This window comes from Daucus carota, chromosome 9 (genome assembly GCF_001625215.2).
Source record: "Daucus carota subsp. sativus chromosome 9, DH1 v3.0, whole genome shotgun sequence".
NCBI classification, from domain to species: domain Eukaryota; kingdom Viridiplantae; phylum Streptophyta; class Magnoliopsida; order Apiales; family Apiaceae; genus Daucus; species Daucus carota.
In genome coordinates this window covers 21,623,755-21,644,703 of record NC_030389.2, presented here as the reverse complement: position 1 = coordinate 21,644,703, position 20,949 = coordinate 21,623,755, and the positions used below count along the sequence as shown (strand labels likewise).

The 20,949-nt window shown below is 36.5% G+C and overlaps 1 protein-coding gene across 2 annotated transcripts; it reads right to left on the bottom strand.

The window, feature by feature from the left end:
• Nucleotides 1-17,002: 17,002 nt before the first annotated feature.
• LOC108202032 (bidirectional sugar transporter SWEET4) lies at nt 17,003-20,116 on the bottom strand. 2 transcript variants are annotated; one of them, XM_017370399.2, is made up of 5 exons: nt 19,911-20,116; nt 19,719-19,755; nt 19,174-19,555; nt 18,417-18,539; nt 17,003-17,262 (listed from the first exon to the last, which is right to left on the bottom strand). In XM_017370399.2, exons 1-5 carry the CDS (start codon nt 19,951-19,953, stop codon nt 17,194-17,196), a joined length of 654 nt encoding a protein of 217 aa, XP_017225888.1. In that variant the 5' UTR covers nt 19,954-20,116; the 3' UTR covers nt 17,003-17,193. The 2 variants fall into 2 exon arrangements, with proteins under 2 accessions (XP_017225888.1, XP_017225886.1); XM_017370397.2 differs by having other exon boundaries at nt 17,003-17,301; nt 19,911-20,113.
• Nucleotides 20,117-20,949: the final 833 nt, after the last annotated feature.

Here is a 20,949-nt window from a genome sequence, read left to right as displayed (position 1 = left end):
TATATATATATATGAAAGTTGCGCCCAAATGTATGTTCTTCTCCACTGTAGTCAAAGTTGGCGCCTCGGTCAAAGTTGGCGCCATAACAGTGTGCACCTGTGTATGATACTTAGTCTTGGAGTGGTGCAAAGTTGCGCCAAGTGAAGTGGTTTGAGGCGCAACATTTGACCAAGTCAAATGTTGCGCTTCAACAGAGTTGAGCTTCATTGCTTGTGGATCTTTTACTTAGAAATTCTTCTAAGTAAAACAGTCAAAGTTTGCGCTGAGAAGGTCAAACCATGCGCGAAGTACACCTCCCTTTCTTCACAGATGCTGTAGAAAAGAGTTAAGACAATTTTTCAAGAGCTTTTCTCCTTGAGGAGGTCAAAGGCGCCAACTTTGACTTAGTCAAAGATTGCGCTTTGACCTCCACTGATCTCAGTGTGTGAGTTAGTACTTAGAGAAAAATCTAAGTACTTATACTCCACTTTAGAATAATATAAATATATATACATATAATCAATTGTGTAAATAATTACTTGAATTAATTTATATTCAAGTAATTCACAATTAATGATATACATATATATCAATATTACTCAATTTCTCTACTGATGACTTTTCCTGAACCATTTAATTGACTTGATCAATAAATCCGTTGATCGAATCCACTGAATACTTTCGTACGTCCTGACGTCCTGTGCACTGGTCTGGTTCACGAACGACTCGAACTGAAATGATTCTTTGAATCCTTTGCTTGATAATATACTTGATCAGTCATTCCGGGTTAGATGTTGCTTCGATAAATTTGATTATAAATAATCAAATTAAATATACTGGAATCTTCTGGTCTTTGATACTTGATCTTCAGGCAATCTTGATAGCAGACACATTGAACTTTATTCTTCACTGAGGCTTGAACATATTAATGAACTTCTTCCAGTGGACGGATGCTCGTCTCAGATATCTTGATTGTCTTTGTCTGTTTGTATCGAATCTCCAACCTGTAGATTCCTGTATCATACTTACGTATTGTTTCCTGTCTTTTGTTGTGTTGAGTTATCGTAATTACATGTACGTTACATTATGCTTTACAATCTCCCCCTATTTGATTGTTAGAGTTCGACAAGCAAATCCTTTAAGAGGATAACTCAACTGACACAATGAAAAAGCATACTAATTTAAACAGGAAATAATACTAAGTACAGTCTGGATTATATCTTACATTTTCCAGAAATCAAAAGTAAATACAAGTATCCATTTGTTCCTCTAGCCTGAACTAATCTGTCCTTGGTTTCTTGGCTCTTGCATTAAGCAGCTTTTGCTCAGCTTTCCTCTTTGCAGCTTCCTCTACTCTCTTCTGAGTAAGTTTGTTTTCAATCTCTTCAATCCTTGCTGTAATGGTACTCAGTGCCACTTGCTCCAGTGTATTCTCAGGTGGAGGTTGCTCTAGATTTTTCTTCATCTTCTCTAAAGTTTGCAGGTGAACCATCTTCTTCAACTTCTTAAAAGTGACATTCATCTCCATTCCTTCAATTTTCATAATGATCCTTGATGGATGAGCACGAACTCTAGAAGTGTTGTGGACAGTCTCTACAGCTTTTCTTATCTCCAGAAGATCAATCAAATCTTTGAGCACACTCTTGTCTTCTTTTACCACTGACCACTTAACAGCTGCAACTGCACGAGTGATTCTTTTGGAATTGAGTTTTCCAATCTCTGTGAGTGGTATAGCAGTGACTTCAGAGTCTTTCTTCTTCTTGAATATGACAGAAGTAGGATTGTAAGTGACAACAGGAGCATTTGAATTTTCAGGAATTTCAGGGTTGAGTGGAGGCAGTGGATATGGTGGTTGACGATTGATGGCTGACAAGTCTAAGTCTCTCAGAGCAGCAAAGTTCAGACGATAAGCATATAGCAATTCAGCAGTTAGTCTTCCCTTGCTAGTCCTTGAGCACTTCTCCCTGACTTGAGCTTCCAGATATTTCAGTATACGAGGATTGTATGTTGATAATGCTTCATCAGTGAGTCCAATACTCTGAATCATACCATCCTTGAAATACTTGATAACTGAAGGCTTGTCATGAATTTCAACTCCAATATCAGATATCCAATCTTCCACCATATCTCTGAATATTTCATTATGCTTTCTGCCGGTTGAGATGATCTTGTTTCTTACCACAAACAGCTCAGTTAAAGAAAGATCTCTGAGAAACTGACTTGACACATGCTTGAGTCCATGGCCTTCTCTCTGTAGCTCAAATGATATGTTCACCATCCATCCTCTCCTGGGAAGAACAGCAACAGACACAGTAGAAATGATATCATTTAACACCTCGTGATAATCATGTAAATCCTTGTAGTTGTTCCTGAAGGAGTCAAAGATATCTTTTACTTCGTCATCATCATTGTCTTGAGTGACCTCTGGAAAATCAAACACAGATCTAGCAGCATCCCATTCAGCTCCATCTTTATGTAAGTTGGCAAGTCTCCTTTCCCTTCGAATTCGTCTTTGGTTTTCTAACTTCTCCCTTGCTCTCCTTTGCTCAGCATAATCCCTAGCAACATTAGCAATGTCTTGTGGATTTGCAATTTCAAACTCTTCAGCAGGAAAGATGTCATTGTGATATGCAAGTTCATCAGCAAAGACTTCAGTGTCTGGGATTTCTCCTTCTTCAAGATCTTCATTCTCAGCACCAACCATCCTAATCACCCTGTCATCCACAAACTCAGGGATGTATTCATCATGACTGTAACTGAATTGATGTTTCAGAGCAGAATCAATCAGTTCTTCAGACACCCCTGTGAGCACCCTTTTACCCTTTGCTTTTTCAGCTGCTCTCTCCCCCTCAGTTGAGTAATCCTCTCTGGAAGGTTGAGATGCCAGCAACTTAGCTTCAAGAGCAGCCAACCTTTGTTCCATTGTTGATTTGATTTCCACTAACTCCTCCCGTAGAACAAGATTCTCAGCTTCTAGATGTTGAACTTTGAACTTCAGAGCTTCAAATTCTGTCACAGATACAGTTGGTATAGTAGATGCAATTGTAGGTTGGGTTGTTGGGTTCTCACTAGTTCGTTCTGCAGGTGTTTCTCTCATTTCTCTCACAACTAGATCACTCAGTGAGTCAGAGGGTTTCTGTATGACAGGTTCTGTAAGTGTTTCCCTCTCACTCAAAAAAGTTCCAGCATCTGTTGATGTACCTGCAAGTGAAATCTTCTTAGCCTCTTCTAGAGAGGTCACAGAAGGTGCAATGAAGGTTCGTGAGCCTTCGTCCTCAGTTTCCTCGTCAGATGAATCTGAGTCATAAGAAACAAGTTGCCAACTACTCGAAGGTAGTGAGTCCTTAGATGGATCCTGAGTTGGAATCTCAGGGTGGGTAGACACAGGGTTCGAAGGATGTGATCCTTGAATTGGCGAAGCACCCTGGTTTCCCACAACTGCCTTTGACGACGAAAGACTTTGTGATAAGTCCTCTATAACTGGCACACTTCCTGATATGAAGGGCTCAGAAACAGATTGCCGTTCACCTTCGAGAGGTGAAGAGTCCTTAGATGGATCTGGGAATGTTTCTCCCAGGGGGGTAGACAAGGATGTAGAAAGTGGCATTTCATCCAAGTTTCCCCCAGAAGCCTGTGAAGGCACTTGACCCTGAATAGGATCAGTAACAACAGTGTCTATCCCTGACATGGACGACAAAGTGTTAGCAACCGTCAATTCTTCAATTGTGTGTGCAACCTCACTGTGCATTGGAATAGTATTTGGCTGAGGTGGTGAAGAAATAGACATATCTGCAGTTGTCTCAGGTTCTATTCTCCTTTCCTGACTAGGAGACAGAGCTGCAGTTTCAGAAACAGACTCCTTGTGTGGTGCACTTAAGGCACTTTCTCCCTCGCTCTCAGGAATAGTAAGTGGTTGGCTAAGGGGTAGAGTAGTTTCTGCTTCAGTTGTTTGTGAGGTGGTGCCTTGGTTATGAACTTGTGGGATTTCAAATTCATTGGCACTTGTGATAGGTGGTGAAAGCTGATTGGAATCCAGAAGGTTCTGAACCCATTCAGGTGCACTAAAGGAAAGATTGTCAGGATCAGAATGAATACCTGACTGTAGCAGTGGATTGTAAGTGTTGGTGAAGAGTTCATCAATATCCACCATTGCATCATCAGAAGGTGCAGCTACAGGGACTTGAACAGGAGTATTCACTTCATCGTCAGAATCAGTGGAATTATCCTGTAAAGAATCCTCTCTGTCAAATTGAGCATTGTTGTCAGAGGATGTTTCAGCATCTTCCACTATCACCTCTTCTTGAACTTGAGAAGTTTGAGTCTCAGGGATATTAGCTTGATGAGATGACTCAGTGACTTCTTCAGCTTGTGTTTCAGGGGCTTCCTCTTCCTGAACCACTGGATCAGCAACATTTTGAATGTGTGGTGGAGGCAAGTTCTGGTGGTTTAAGAATTCTTGCATTGCCTCCGGAAGAACCACATCCTCATTGTTGGTGTAGTTCTGATGATTCTCCAGCATAGATATCACCCTTGTAGTCATGAAAGAGCATATAACATTGTCTATATTGGGATAGACAGCTCTTTCAGCGGGAGTCAGCATCTGGTTTAGCACAATCTGGAAGAACCTAGGATAGAGGAGTATATTTCTGTTTTTCCTTAGGGAGTCCTGAAAAGCTCCCATGATCAAGTGTCCCAGATTGATTCTTGTGTTCTGAGCTATTGCAATTCCAATTTCTTGATTGAAGATGGTAATCCCATGGAATCCTCCAGTTTTTGGTGCAAATACATGAGAGATGGAATTAAAGAAGAAATTCCATTCTCGAGGTAAATGCTTCACATACATTTTCCCTGGAAGATCACCATTCTCTCTCTGGCAGTGAATAGCAAAGAAGAAATTAGTTCTTTCAGCCCTGTCTGGAACAGCTTCAAAGTTCTCTGTTGGAAGTTGCAGAGCAGTGTTCAGGGTATTTTCAGTAATTGATAGTGTCCGTCCCTGAATTTGACAAGTAATACCAAGTACATGTCCTGCATTCACAACAGAAATAGAAGACAAGAAATCTCGTAGAAGAGATTTGTTAAGATAAACAGATTCTGTCATGGCAAATCTAGCATACGAGAATTCAGACATATAACGAACCCAGCGTCGATAATTCGCTTGCGTAATTAAATTATTATTTTCAACAATAGTGAAATTTGTTTTCGGAATCTCAAAATTTGCAGCCATTTTTAATTAAAATTAAAAATGATTATAAATTTCGTTTCACGAATAAACACGAACAAATATTCACTTTATGTCACGAAAATAATTAATTAATAACGCTCCGTAAAACCCTAAATTCAAGAATTTCAGATTTCGATGAAATTACAGTATGTTATACTTCTTGAAATTCTAAGAATAATGGTATCGGTTTCGCAAATTTTCGACACTAAAATTACGTAGAAATCTGTCCTAGAAGTTGAAAAGCTTCGAAAAACCCTTTCGAAAAACTGTAATGGATCGAGAAAAGGCTGGTATTTATAGAAAGCTTGTAATGAGGGGATCACGATACTGGTTCCAAATCGAAAAATGGACGAGATTTGTGAGAGATGTGTTCGATCAAAGAAGGGCGTGTCCGGTGAATTTTGAAAAAGAAGAGAGTGTTTTTTGCGTGTATGTATATGTGTATATCGACTGGTGAAGATAAATGATGAGAAAATGCTAAGTCATGTACATATACAAGACTGTGAGAAGGGCGCAACTTGGTTAATTACCAAGTTGCCCCTTATACATTACACAGAGAACAGAGGGTGGCGCGACATATGAAATGACGATGTTGCCCTCCATAGTGTACACTGTGGAGGCGCAACTTTGGGAGACTTAGAGAAAATCTAAGTCGATTATCCATGCACCCATATACACCCGAGGCGCAAACTTTGACTTTTGGTCAAAGTTTGCGCTCCAACATACATTGTAGCCCAACTGTGACTTAGAAAACCAAGTGCATAGAGTACAGTGTAGTGTTAAGAGGAGGGGCGCAACGTTTGACTTGGTCAAATGTTGCGCTGTGTTGCCTTGGAGAATTTTAACAAAGAAACTCAAAAGCAAGCGCCCCCACCTATCATTTTATTAAATAAAAAATGATTAAGACAAAATTATCTAATAATTTGATAAGTGGAAAATCACAATTAAATCAAATAAAGTTTAACTAAATTAAATTTTAGTCAACAATATCTAATTAATTATGCTGCAAGTGTTTTAATTAAAATTTAATTAATGGACAACTTAAAATAATTTGAATTGCTTCAAATCCATTAATCAAATATAATTAAAATATGAATTAAATAAATACTAATATCCATTAATTGAATATGAGCACTTAAATAATTCAAGAAAATTAAGTCTAAATATCTACCATTTAGCAAATAATCACATAATCATGCAAATCATATAAGTCATATAAATCATGGCAAATAATTAAAACTAATTATCAGATTAATATGTAAAATACTGGATGCACTTTGTAAATTCACAAGTCCTGAAAATATGAACATTTTAAAACTTGTGAACTTACGAACAAATTGCAGTTATTTCTTGTCTAATTAATTAGACATATTTAACATCCCAAGTTCACCAACCAGTCTAGAGAAAGTGGATTCGTCTAGTGGTTTAGTGAAGATGTCTGCAATTTGTTGATCAGAAGGTACAAAGTGTAACTCTACTGTTCCATTCATGACATGCTCGCGAAGGAAATGATACCTGATATCAATATGCTTTGTCCTGGAGTGTTGAACAGGATTGTTGGCAATGGCAATGGCACTCGTGTTATCACACAGAATCGGAATTTTATCCAACATGAGTCCATAATCTTGTAGTTGATTCCTCATCCACAAGATTTGAGCACAGCAACTTCCAGCAGCTATGTATTCAGCTTCCGCTGTAGACGTAGACACGGAGTGTTGCTTCTTGCTATACCACGACACCAACCTTCGTCCAAGAAACTGACAGCTTCCTGAAGTACTTTTCCTATCAATCTTACATCCTGCAAAGTCAGAATCTGTATAGCCAATCAGATTAAAACCTGTATCTTTAGGGTACCAAATCCCTAGATTGGGGGTTCCCTTAAGATACCTAAAAATACGCTTAACAGCTATAAGATGTGACTCTTTAGGATCAGCCTGGAATCTAGCACATAAACAAGTTGCGAACATGATATCTGGTCTACTAGCAGTTAAGTATAAGAGAGAGCCAATCATACCTCGATACTTCGTGATGTCAACTGACTTACCAGATTTGTCCTGATCAAGTTTGACAGCAGTTGGCATAGGGGTCTTGGCAGTAGATGCTTCTTCCATTCCATATTTCTTCAGAAGATCCTTGATGTATTTAGATTGGCAGATAAAAATACCGTCAGGCTTCTGAATGACTTGAAGTCCTAGGAAGAAGGACAATTCTCCCATCATGCTCATCTCATACTTGCTCTGCATTAACTTAGCAAATCTCTCGCACAAAAGATCATTAGTAGAACCAAATATAATGTCATCGACATATACTTGTACAAGAATTATATCATCCTTATGCTTTTTATGGAAAAGAGTTTTATCGATGATACCTCTGGTGAAACCATTTTCAAGTAAGAACTTGGAAAGAGTGTCATACCAGGTTCGAGGGGCTTGCTTCAGACCATAGAGTGCTTTGAAGAGAAAGTATACGAAGTCTTCAAATTCTTTGTCTTCAAACCCAGGGGGTTGTTCAACATAGACTTCCTCTTCCAGATCACCATTCAGGAATGCACTTTTCACATCCATCTGATATACTTTGAAGTTGGAGTGTGCTGCAAATGCTAAGAACATCCTGATTGCTTCAAGCCTAGCAACTGGAGCATAGGTTTCATCATAATCAATTCCTTCTTCTTGTGAATAACCCTTTGCAACCAGTCTTGCCTTATTCCTCGTAACAATACCATCTTCATCCAGTTTGTTTCTAAAAACCCATCTAGTGCCAACTATAGATTTCCCTTTAGGTCTTGGCACCAGCTTCCAAACTTTCTGCCTTTCGAATTGATTGAGTTCTTCCTGCATTGCAGATACCCAATCTGGATCATTTAGAGCCTCTTCAACTTTCTTTGGTTCTGTCTGAGACAAGAATCCAGCAAAGTTGCATTCATTCTGAGTTGCTCTTCTAGTCTGCACTCCTGTGTCTGGATCACCAATGATTTGTTCAACAGGATGGTCTCTACTCCATACCCTTTGTCTTGGCAGATTCAATCTTGATGATTCACCAAAATCATAGTTATGTTGAGTGTGATGACTAGTAGATCCACTTTGACTTACTCCCCCTGAGCTGATGTAGATCCTATTTGATGATCCTCCACTTTGACCACTGTGACCATGATGATCATTCGTATTGTTGCCAATACTTCCTCCAGATGGTTCTGGATCAGCATTTTCTTCATTTGCATTGGTTTCTCTTGCATCAGCTTCAGGTTGCTCTTCTCCTAAATAAATGTCTTCTAAATTCTCAAACTCCAGAGAATCTGATTCATTTTCTTTTTGGAGACTTGGGAGTTTGGTATCATCAAATCTTACATTGATGCTTTCAATCAGTTTGTCGTCATTGATCAGATAAACCCTGTAGGCCTTAGACTCCAAAGAATAACCCAGAAATATGCCTTCTTCAGCTTTGGCATCAAACTTTCCCAAATGCTCTTCTTTTAACACAAAGCATTTTGCACCAAACACATGAAAGTAACTCAGTGATGGTTTTCTGTTGGCCATTACTTCATAAGGAGTCTTATCCAAATCCTTGTTAATCAGGGTACGATTTTGAGTGTAGCAAGCAGTGCTTACAGCTTCAGCCCAGAAATAGATTGGAAGTCTTGATTGACTAATCATAGTCCTTGCTGCTTCAATCAAGGTTCTGTTCTTCCTTTCTACGACTGATAAGTGGTATTTATACACGCTTATAGGCCTTCATTTCCGCTTAAATTGGTTGGTTGTACTTAAGTGTTTAGTGTCTTTTGATGTGTTTTTATTGTTTTTCTGTGCAGGTCACGAGTTGAGGTGATGAAGTGATTTTCTATCATTTTAGGTTGGTTTTGGTGCATTATTTGCAAGAATAGAGGATTGTGGATTCACCGCGACTTGGGATTTTGTGGGTATATCTTCTACAAACCCTCACGAGAGCACACTCGTCCACTAGAGCTATCTAGGGGTTTAAAGGGCTTGTTGCATGTGCTAAATGCAACCGTGATCACCTACGGAAGTGGTACTAGAAGCGAGGAAGGACATGCACGCGAGAACGAGCGAGAAACGAAGAAACGGGGCTGTCATCACAGACAGTAGCGCGCCCGCGCTACTTGTTAGCGCGCCCGCGCTACTAACTGCTGCAACTAGCGCGCCTGCGCTATACTTAGCGCGGCCGCGCCCAGCAGAACTCTCCGGGCCGATTTTTACAGCTTTTCTGATGGATTTTCGCAGCGGTCGAGGCCCGGTTGACTTGGTCAATGCACTTTATAATTTCTCGTGTGTAAAACCCTAGCCGGATAGAAGTAGTTTGAGTAGAATAGAACAATATCGTAGTTTTCAGTTTAATCATTCAAGCACAATATCAGTTGTATTAGATCGTTCTTCGCGAGGAAGTGACAGTTTCGAGCGAGATCGTGAACTTCAATCTGTAACGTGTGATCTTTATTATTAATTCAAGCATTTTTATTCCGTTTAATTCTTGTCTTTTATATATAATGCTTTCATTAGAAACCATGATGTCGATTAGTTCGATTATGAACTAACCGCCTTCATGGGATTCTAATGGATTTACCGATGTAGTCTAGTAACGAATATTTATTGCTTGATTGTGTGACATACGTTGATTTCTTTGCATGAGCCGTGCTTATTCTTCTTAGGAGCGTAGCTAACTTCTAAGTTGTTTGTTAATTCTTTCTGAAGCGAGAGTGGATGATTGAATTTAGAACTATGCCATGTAAACATAGGATTATGTGAATGAAGCATAATTTGTGGTAGACTTGAACTATTTTTATCACCCTGTGTAATCACGATAGACGACTTGCTATTAAACCTCTCTGCTTACACTACCGCTATAGAGATATAGGGTCTGAGCTTTGTTGGTGTCCATGAGATTTCTGTCTTAATTGCGGATTTTGATTGGTATGATATGTGTGCAACGAGAGTTGGCATGTATTACTTCCGTGTTGTCTGATTAGGATCAACAGTCGCATGTTAATCAGTAATTTCAATTCTAGATGAATTCGATAATGAAGTTAGAATCCCATGTGTTTTCCTATTCTGAATTTGATTAGTAATTTTAGCTATTAGTATAAAAGAAACCAATCCTTGTTAATTGTCTTGGCAGTGATAATTGATCATACATTGTTGCATAGGTGCGTATTCTTAATTCACCAGTCTCTGTGGGAACGAACAAATATATTACTTGTGATCACGTGCGCTTGCGTGTAGATTTCACCGAACAACGACACCATTTTGTTGTGGAGTCCTTGGAGCTGAATACTGACGAGAGATGCCCTTATCAGTACAGAAGTCATTAAGAACAGCATTACGAAATTCTGTTCCATTATCTGATCTGATTGCTCTTACTGGCAGATCTGCTTCCTTTTCAATCTTCTTGATATGATCAATGATGACGAGTGCTGCTTCATCATTTGAATGTAAGAATAATACCCATGTGTATTTTGAGTAGTCATCGACGATCACAAGAGCATATCTTTTCCTTGATATAGAAGGAATGTTGACTGGTCCAAACAGATCCATATGAATCAGTTGAAGGGGTGAACCAATATCAGTCATGCCTTTGCTCCTGTGTGATGCTTTCTTTGACTTCCCTTTTTCACATGCATCACAGAGTCCTTCTTGACAGAATTCTTTCTGTGGCAATCCTCTCACAAGTTCCCTTTTGACTAAAGAGTTCATAGTCTTAAAGTTCAAGTGTGAGAGCTTCCGATGCCATAACCAACTATCATCAGCAGAGGCCTTGGTGTAGAAACACTTGACCTCCCCCTTACTTGCTGAGTCTATGTCGGCTATAAACAAACTTGATTTTCTTACACCACGAAGTGTAAGATCCTTGTTCTTCCGGTTCTGGATTAAGCAAACTTCCTTCTGAAAGATTACGTCGTATCCTTTGTCACAGAACTGACTGATACTCAGTAAGTTGTGCTTGAGTCCTTCTACCAGAGAGATATCTTCAATGATGACATTTCCAACTTTCAGCTTACCATATCCTGTTGTAAAACCTTTGCTGTCATCTCCAAAGATTACAATTGGGCCGGTTCTCATCACCACATCTGTGAGCAGGGACTTTTCTCCAGTCATGTGTCTTGAACAACCACTATCAAGAACCCACACAACTTTACTTTTCCTTCCTGTGCCCTGCATTCACAAATGGATTAAACTTTCTTTGGTACCCAGACGTTCTTGGGTCCAGGTGATTTAGTAGAAACAGGATTATCAACAGAAACTGGTTTAACATGTGCTTGTTCAGGGGTGACTGGACTCTTCTCCTTTTTAGTCTTAGCAGAAGTGCTTTTAGACTTGGAGTTGGGAGTTTCCTTCTTCTTAGAAGGACTAGCAGTCTTTGCCACAGGGGCAACAGAAGGTGTAGGCATATTCATATTCATGGTAGATGGTGCAGAAAAAGATGCATTCAACATGGTAAAGCATGCAGACATCATATTCATAGCACATAGCATGCAACCTACTCTACCACATGGCAAATGAACAGCATTCATGTTAACAGTATTAGGCATGCTAGAAACAGAATTATCTACTTTAATCACTTTACATGCATGAGTAAGATGATTAGTAGAATTGCAATTATTACAAACCTTTCTAGCATTAGAATTCCTAGAATTGGTGTTCTTAGGATCTAACTTGCCATTCCTGTTGTTCTTCTTTTTGTTGGAACTAGTACTTCCTAATCCAGTTTTATCTGAGTCATCTCTGACTTGGGAATTAGAAGGTACATCTTGTGATTCCTGTTTTACTTGAGGCTTAACAACTTCCTCATTTTTCAACTCTTCCTTGATGACAAGGTCTTCTTCTATCAGAGGTTCTGTTTGTGCCATTCTAAAGATAGGGGTCTTGGTGTTCTTCAGAATTTTAGGTATATTTGTTCCTTCAGGAGCATTCTCAGTTCCTGCTGAAACAAATATGCCTTCATTCTCTTTTCTCTTCTTTCTTTTAGCACTTTCTAAAGAACTATAGTCAAGGCCAATAGCAACCTTCTTATCAACCCTTTGACTATCCAAGATCTCTTTCTGTAGAAAAGCAGAATTCTGATAGGCCCTAAGCTTAGTTTCTAGGTCAGCAATCTGAGACCTAAGGGACTCCTCAATTTCTGCACTACACTTCTCCTTATTCTCTAGATATTCAATTCTATCTTTAAGGTTAGTGTTCATGAGTTTCTCTAAAGCTAATTCATCTACTCTATCTTCAAGTTTAGCTATCTTTAGAGAAAGACTACAGTTATCTGATTCTGAAGCTAATAAACTAGTGTGCAAGTTATACATCTCTTAACCTAGTTCATTTATAGTCTTTTTATAATCAGCAGTAGTCATGTCATCAACAGAAATTTCAGGAGATACCTGAGATGGAGATTCCTCGACAGTGTCAGCCATTAATGCAAATGCATAATTGCTCTGGACAGGTTCATCATCAGAATCTGTGTCATCCCAGCTTTTTCCCTCAGCAATGTAAGCCCTTCCTTTGTGCTTGGCCACCATTGCTTCCAACTTAGCCTTTAGCTTCTCATTCTCTTTCTTCAGATCCTCATAAGAATTCTTCTTATCATATGAGTTGCTTCTGACAGGAGCCGCTTTGGGTTTCCTGCACTCTGTTGCAAAGTGCCCTAAGTCATTGCAGTTGTAGCATCTGACCTTGCTCTTGTCATACATGTTTGGTTTGAAACTGCCAGTACTCTTTGACCCTGACCCTGAGTATCCTCCTTTACCCTGAAACTTGTTCCCTGAAGCTTTCTTGTACCGGGGGTTCTTTCTGAACTTGATATGCTTGAACCTTGCAGCCATATAAGCCATTGACTTATCTTCCAGCTGCTCCAGCTCTTCTTGAGTGTAGAACTCATCCTCCGGTTCATCAGAAACTTCATCAACTTCAGCTTCTATAATCTCAGTAATGGTAGAAGGATAGTCAGCTTTGATGGATGAACAATCACTCTGAGCAACAGTGTGATCATTGATACCATATTCAACTAATTGTTGATAACCAAAGTATGGTTGATCAGCAATAAGTGCAGTGGTCTTCTGTAAGGCCATACTCTTGGATTCTGTTGATCCACCACCATATATGATCTTTCTCTGTTCAAGTTCCATCTCAAACGTCTTCAGTTTTCCAAACAGCTTTTCCAAAGTCATAGTTCTGAAGTCGCTTCTTTCCCGGATGGTCTCTGTCTTTACAACTAGATGGGGTGGCATCACAAATGAGAACTTTCTGTTAATCTCTTTCTGTGGATAAGTCTTTCCATGCAGGGTGAGTTCATTCAACAACAGCATGAACCTCTCATAGATTTGAGAAATGTTCTCTCCAGGTATTGCCTGAAATGCTTCATATCTGGCAATTAGCATATCGTATCTGTTTTCCCTGACTTCTTCAGATCCCTCCATCAATGCCTCAATAGTGTCCCACATCTGCTTTGAAGTTTTCAGACTTAGTATCAGATGTGTCATTGTCTTGGTCATTGATTCAACAATTATGAGTTGCAGATTATGATCATGTGCAACATATTCCTTATCAGTGTCAGTGTATTCACTTTTCTCTTTGGGAACAGACTTCTGTGGAATACGAACACCATTTTCAACAGATTCAGGAATAATCTTCATAGGCACAAATGGACCATTTTCCAGAATCCCAATGAACATGGGATTAGCAACTCTGATGTACAGCAACATCTTCATCTTCCAGTTGTTGTAGTCATCCTTGTCAAATGGAGGTACTTTGATTCCTAACTTGTGTGTCGACATTGTTATCAGATAAAATTACGATTGTACGGACAGCTAGCTTTTCAGATTGGTTACGGATCTCAGATCTGTATATCGATCAGCTAAGCTCTGATACCAATTGTTAGGTCCAATCAGACGTAGAAGGGGGGGGGTTGAATACGTCGTACCAATTTTCTTCGTTTTAATTTAATTGCGGATAATCTTTGTTTCAGTCCATGTTAAATCAATCGTAAATAAATAACTCCAGCAAGTCGGGGAATATTCTTATATTAGAAATAATCCTCGGGTGCTACAAATTCCAACACAAGTGTCGGCTGCAGAGACTACAATCACTCTATTACAAACTCTCGATAAATACGATCTTCTAATTTAACTCTCGAGAATGTGTATAGTGTGTGCACTTACAAAGTGTGTAGTTGTTTTCAAATGAAAACACTAAGCTCTATTTATAGGCTTTCCAACAACTAACCATGGTTAACGAGTTCGTCCTGGACGACTTGAGTTCGTCCTGGACGAATTCGTTTTACAAAAATAAAACTAACTCAGGATATACAAGGAGTGGCGCCACTTTCATATACATATATATAAGTACATATATATATATATATGAAAGTTGCGCCCAAATGTATGTTCTTCTCCACTGTAGTCAAAGTTGGCGCCTCGGTCAAAGTTGGCGCCATAACAGTGTGCACCTGTGTATGATACTTAGTCTTGGAGTGGTGCAAAGTTGCGCCAAGTGAAGTGGTTTGAGGCGCAACATTTGACCAAGTCAAATGTTGCGCTTCAACAGAGTTGAGCTTCATTGCTTGTGGATCTTTTACTTAGAAATTCTTCTAAGTAAAACATTCAAAGTTTGCGCTGAGAAGGTCAAACCATGCGCCAAGTACACCTCCCTTTCTTCACAGATGCTGTAGAAAAGAGTTAAGACAATTTTTCAAGAGCTTTTCTCCTTGAGGAGGTCAAAAGCGCCAACTTTGACTTAGTCAAAGATTGCGCTTTGACCTCCACTGATCTCAGTGTGTGAGTTAGTACTTAGAGAAAAATCTAAGTACTTATACTCCACTTTAGAATAATATAAATATATATACATATAATCAATTGTGTAAATAATTACTTGAATTAATTTATATTCAAGTAATTCACAATTAATGATATACATATATATCAATATTACTCAATTTCTCTACTGATGACTTTTCCTGAACCATTTAATTGACTTGATCAATAAATCCGTTGATCGAATCCACTGAATACTTTCGTACGTCCTGACGTCCTGTGCACTGGTCTGGTTCACGAACGACTCGAACTGAAATGATTCTTTGAATCCTTTGCTTGATAATATACTTGATCAGTCATTCCGGGTTAGATGTTGCTTCGATAAATTTGATTATAAATAATCAAATTAAATATACTGGAATCTTCTGGTCTTTGATACTTGATCTTCAGGCAATCTTGATAGCAGACACATTGAACTTTATTCTTCACTGAGGCTTGAACATATTAATGAACTTCTTCCAGTGGACGGATGCTCGTCTTAGATATCTTGATTGTCTTTGTCTGTTTGTATCGAATCTCCAACCTGTAGATTCCTGTATCATACTTACGTATTGTTTCCTGTCTTTTGTTGTGTTGAGTTATCGTAATTACATGTACGTTACATTATGCTTTACAATTTCTTATTGAATTCTAAAGATGATACAATTCTTTTCTTATTTAGTAATGCTAAAAGAAATAGGATTATATTTAAAAAATCAGGTTCAAGGATTCCAAAAGTTAATACAATTCTTTTTATTGTGAATTCTAAAGGTAATACAATTCTTTTCTTATTTAGGATTCCTAAAAGGAGTAGGATTATATTTATTTAAACTAACAATCATAGATAAAATATAATTTATATTTAAAATTTGTAAGGTAATACGTAAAATTTTTATTTCCAATTTTGTCTTATAATTTTTTTTAAATTTCTTATAGAAAATAAAGGATTGTAAAGATAATAATCATTAAAAAAAAACTAATAGCAAAAAAATTAGAACCACAAAAATATAATAATTTTAACTAATAAATAGGAATCGTAAAATGAAAATAATTAACAAAAAAATAGGATATATAAAATAGGAATCATATATTGATTTTTTTTTTTTTAACGTAGGAATTCGCAGCCGCTACCCTTTGGGTGCGCACTGGGTAAACCCACGAGCTCACATAATAGCCTGCAAACCACGTGAACCAAGAATCATATATTGATTTTATAATAATGTAAATGATTCTTGATTAGTATTGTGTTTGACGGACACGGGAGGCGCCCCAAACTAATTTTTATTTAACTAATAATAATTTTTCTATTAGTATTATGTTTGACGGGAAAGTGGCTAACATAATTTTTATCTATGTTATAATATTTTTTTGGTTAAAACGGTACCACGGTTCAAAATAACTTTCATCCAATTATAATATTTAATTTTATCATAATTAGAATACTTTTTATTAGTATTGTGTTTGACAGTAAGGCGTCTCAAACTAATATCTAAATTATAATGTTTCGTTATTAGTATTGTGTTTGACAAGAGCGGCTGATCTAAATTATAATATTTAATTTTATCATAAAAATAATAATTATGGATTAATATTGTCTTTCACGGGAGCGGAGTTCGAACTAATTTTATTATTAGTATTGTGTTTGACAAGATGACCACTTAAACAAATTTCTATACTAATTATAATATTTTTTTTATTAGTGATATGTTTAACGGGAAGATGACTCAAAATTTTATGTTATTATTATATTAATTCATGTCAAAATTTATAACACCGCCGCAAATAATTGTTATGCTATTATAATATTAATTTGTATCAAAATTTATAACGCCGCCGCGAAACGTGGTTTTATACCCTACTTATTATAAATATAGGACAAAAAGTATTTTCGGGCAATACCTCAACATGCAATTTGCAATCAACTCTTTTATTCAAGTCCCATTTAGATGGTCCAACAAGAATTTTTTAGTTTTACGCACAAAATGTACATAATTTATGCAAATTTTGTTAGAATTTGGCTTAAATAGTTGTGCAGAAAGTTGAGTTGCACAAGCACGGAATTTAAATGCACAAATCCAATGATGGAAATTGGGCCTAAAACATCAGTAACAAGAAAATCCAGTTTAAAGAAAATCAAACAGGCTGCATGAGAACATTTTTGGAAGCAGCAGGGAGTTCACGAGCAAGCTGAGCCAAATCCATCTCAATTCTCTATTGTTTAACTGGAAGCTCAGACTCTTGGGCCTTGGTCGACTTGTAATATGTTGCATACAATATGAGCTGGGCCGTTCCCAAAAGCAACCCCAATCCATTAGGAGCCTAAAAATCATTAATATTATATGTTGCATATAATAAATGATACTCGGCTATAATTAATATTATATGTTGCATATAATAAATGATACTTGGTATAATAAAATATGAACTGTTACTTGTTTGATTAAGGGGTAAGATTATTTAATAATATAAATAAATATTATATATATTTATATATAATATATAATTTATATTTTAATACTTTAAATTAAATGAAAGTAGGTTTTGTAAATAAAATATGTTCCTTTCTTTAATGTTATAAAAATAGAAGAAAATTTTGTAAATATCAAATAGAACTGACTTATTGCAATTAGAATACGAATTTTTTTTTATTTTTATATTGCAAATAAAACAAGGATATTTATAAATAAGATAGGAATTTTATTATAAAATGCATAAGTACGTTTTCTACTTCCTATTGTATATTCTAACTGGAATATATTCGTTAACTTATAAGTAATTTTGATTCAAATGAAAAAGTTGACTAATATCATGTATAAATCAGCATATAAAAACATTTCTAAAATAATTCGTAAACTAAGATAAATAATAATTAATATATTATATATATGAATACAAATATGTATTTAATGTATTTATATAACATACGAAGTATTAAAATAAACATATATTTTCAAAAACTATCCTATGACATGGTTTTTAGGTAGTAAATAAAAACAAATGAAGCAAGTGCCATAGTTTCTGCGTCATGGTTGCCAAAATTTATTTAATTAGAATAAGGACTCGTTTGTAAAATAAAAAATTATATATTTATATACTTTCTTAAAAATAGGTATTTTAGAATGCTTATATCTTTGAAGAATTAAATATTATTCGTAAAAATTATTATAAATTAAGCAGGATGTGCTTAAATATGTTGACAATAAATACCGTTTACATTATATAAAGGTTAAATTAATTACTAATATCACCTTTGGAATTTTGAACCGACCCATTAATTTATAAGTTTTGTTCGGGAGTGCGTAGGAGATGAAGACAAATGACAGGAAGAAAACAAATGATGTCAGAATCTGAAGTTAAAAGCTTAAATGCAGGTAGATGGTAGTTTGTTCGTGGTGCTCATAATAAATTAACATCAATGATAGAGAGAGTCTTACAAGAAGATAAGGGTCAAACTGTCCAATGAGAGCATATGAGGCCCAGCAAAGCCCGTTGAGAAATGAAAACAAGGAGAGAAGAAATGGCATGTACTTGACACTCTTGGTCCTTATCACCATCCTCTGCGTCACACACACTTTGTTAGTCCACCGAGAAACAGAACATTTTTGTCACATTAATAATACTCCCTCCCTTTGAATTCTATACATTTTTCTTTTCGGGATGTCCCATTCAATTCTATACATTTCAAAAATTTTCCAAAATAATAAACTTTTATAATATAAAAATCCCACTCACCCACTAACTTCATCTACTTTTCCCAATCTGTCACTTAAATATTAATGAGTCCCACCACTTTACCTACTTTTCTTTCTCTTTCTTATTACTTTATATTACTTTATACACTTTTCTTACTATCCGTGTCTAATACAAATGTATATATCTCAAAAGGACGGAGAGAGTAATATTTATATTAAGCAAATATATGAAAAATAAAAAATGTTTCATGCATAAAATTAAGTATAATTTTTTTTTGAAAAATGGCATGTGTTAAGTTTTGAATTAAATGGATTCCTTGTATTCACATAAATTACGCTAATTAAAACATCTCATCTCAATCATCATGTCATTTTGTGCCAATTTTGTCATATATATGCATTAAAGACTTCATTAGATTAATACTCATGCGAATAATAATGAATACAAGTAATAAATATTAAAATCAAAGTAGTAGGGTCGGCAGGAAGGAAGACTGACCATGACGGAGAGAGGGGCTGCATACATGAGGAAACATCCCAACATGCACACACTCCCGATAACAGTGGTTCTCTGTTTGACGGATTTAACTAGAGTTCCCACCAACAAACCCACCACGCCTACGAAACCTAGCTCCCCACCCATTATACAACCAATCTTGACCCTCTGTTTGGTGGTGTCTGAGTAGACCAGGTACAACACTAGAAACACCAATTCAATCACAAAACCAGAACCGTTGATTGTGAGCACCAGAATGCTTTTGGGATGGAACACAGGTAGTCCGTACAAGATCCACATCCCACAATTGAACATGGTTGCTAGATAAGGCATTGCCGAGAATTGCTCCACCGAACCTTTCTTGCATATCTTCGCAAATGTTTTCCTACGTGTGCATGTACATATTACGTTCATCGTATTTTTTTATAATTAAGATTATCATTACAAACTTGAACCAACCACTAGTTTCGATAGCTGGTTGATATCGATATATACACACACACACAGACACAGATACACACACACATAATTTCATTACTTGTACTTACACTGGAGATAAGAACAAGATGAGCGAGATGATGTTCCCTGAAATCAAACCCAACTCCATCAATTTTTAACATAAATAAGAAAAGGTTAATTCTTCTCTCACACACACATGTGTGTGTGTGTTTGTATATGTATATGTAACAATACAAACTAAACAAAGATATATAACAATAAAATCATAACATATGGCTAACCTATGATACCAACTACCGTGCGAGCAATGGTGGCGGAGATCATGATTGATATATAAGATGTTTTCTAAAAGCTTAAAAATGAGTAATTGAAAGGACGGAAAAAGGAAAATACTTTAAGAAAGATATGGTGAATTAGATGTTTGACAAGAAGGTATATATACATGGATTTGAGTTGAGTTTGGTAGAATTTATTGATGTACAGATGAGGATCGTGAAACCCATAATAAATGAGTCTATCCGTTTATCCCTTATGTATAAGGTACTCCCTCCGTCCCTATTTATCTGTCCACTTTGAAAGTGAAAATTTGTCCCTATTTATCTGTTCATTTATACTTTCAAAACTAATTTAATGATAGTTTTTCAAATATATCTCCATAATTTCAATTTTCAAGGCTTGACTTATTTAAAACTTGGTTGAATTCATGTTTTCAAGACATAAAGTAGGGGTATTCCACCATTTTCAAGATATTAATTAGAGGTATTTAATGAAAAAGTTTATACAATCAGGTATTTCTTGGTATGTGTTTTTTTTTCCAAAATGGACAGATAAAAAGGGACGGAGGGAGTAATAAACAAGTTTCACACACCCTCGCTTACTAGCTGCCTAAATTGTACTCCCTCCATCCCAAATTAGATGGCCCCGTTGACTTTGGGCAACAGTTTAAGGTTCATTGACCGTATAGCTACATGACTTATTTTTAAAATTTTATTTTTGCAAATAAATATTTAAATATGAAATTTTTATTTACAAAAGAAAAAATAAAAAAAATAAATTTCGGAAGTAGACGGTCAATGCACCTAAAGTTACGTGCCCAAAGTCAACGGGGCCATCTAATTTGGGATGGAGGTAGTATTAGTCAACTTCACTCACACTTACACCTGTCCCTTTATCCACTAGAGTCAGGCAACTACAATACATCTGTGTTCAGGGCTCTAGAATTATTAATTAACACTAATTTATAACTCGTGCAATATACATGGTCTTTTTAATTATTTACAAAATTTTATTTTTAATATTTTTAAAATAACAAAAAAAAGT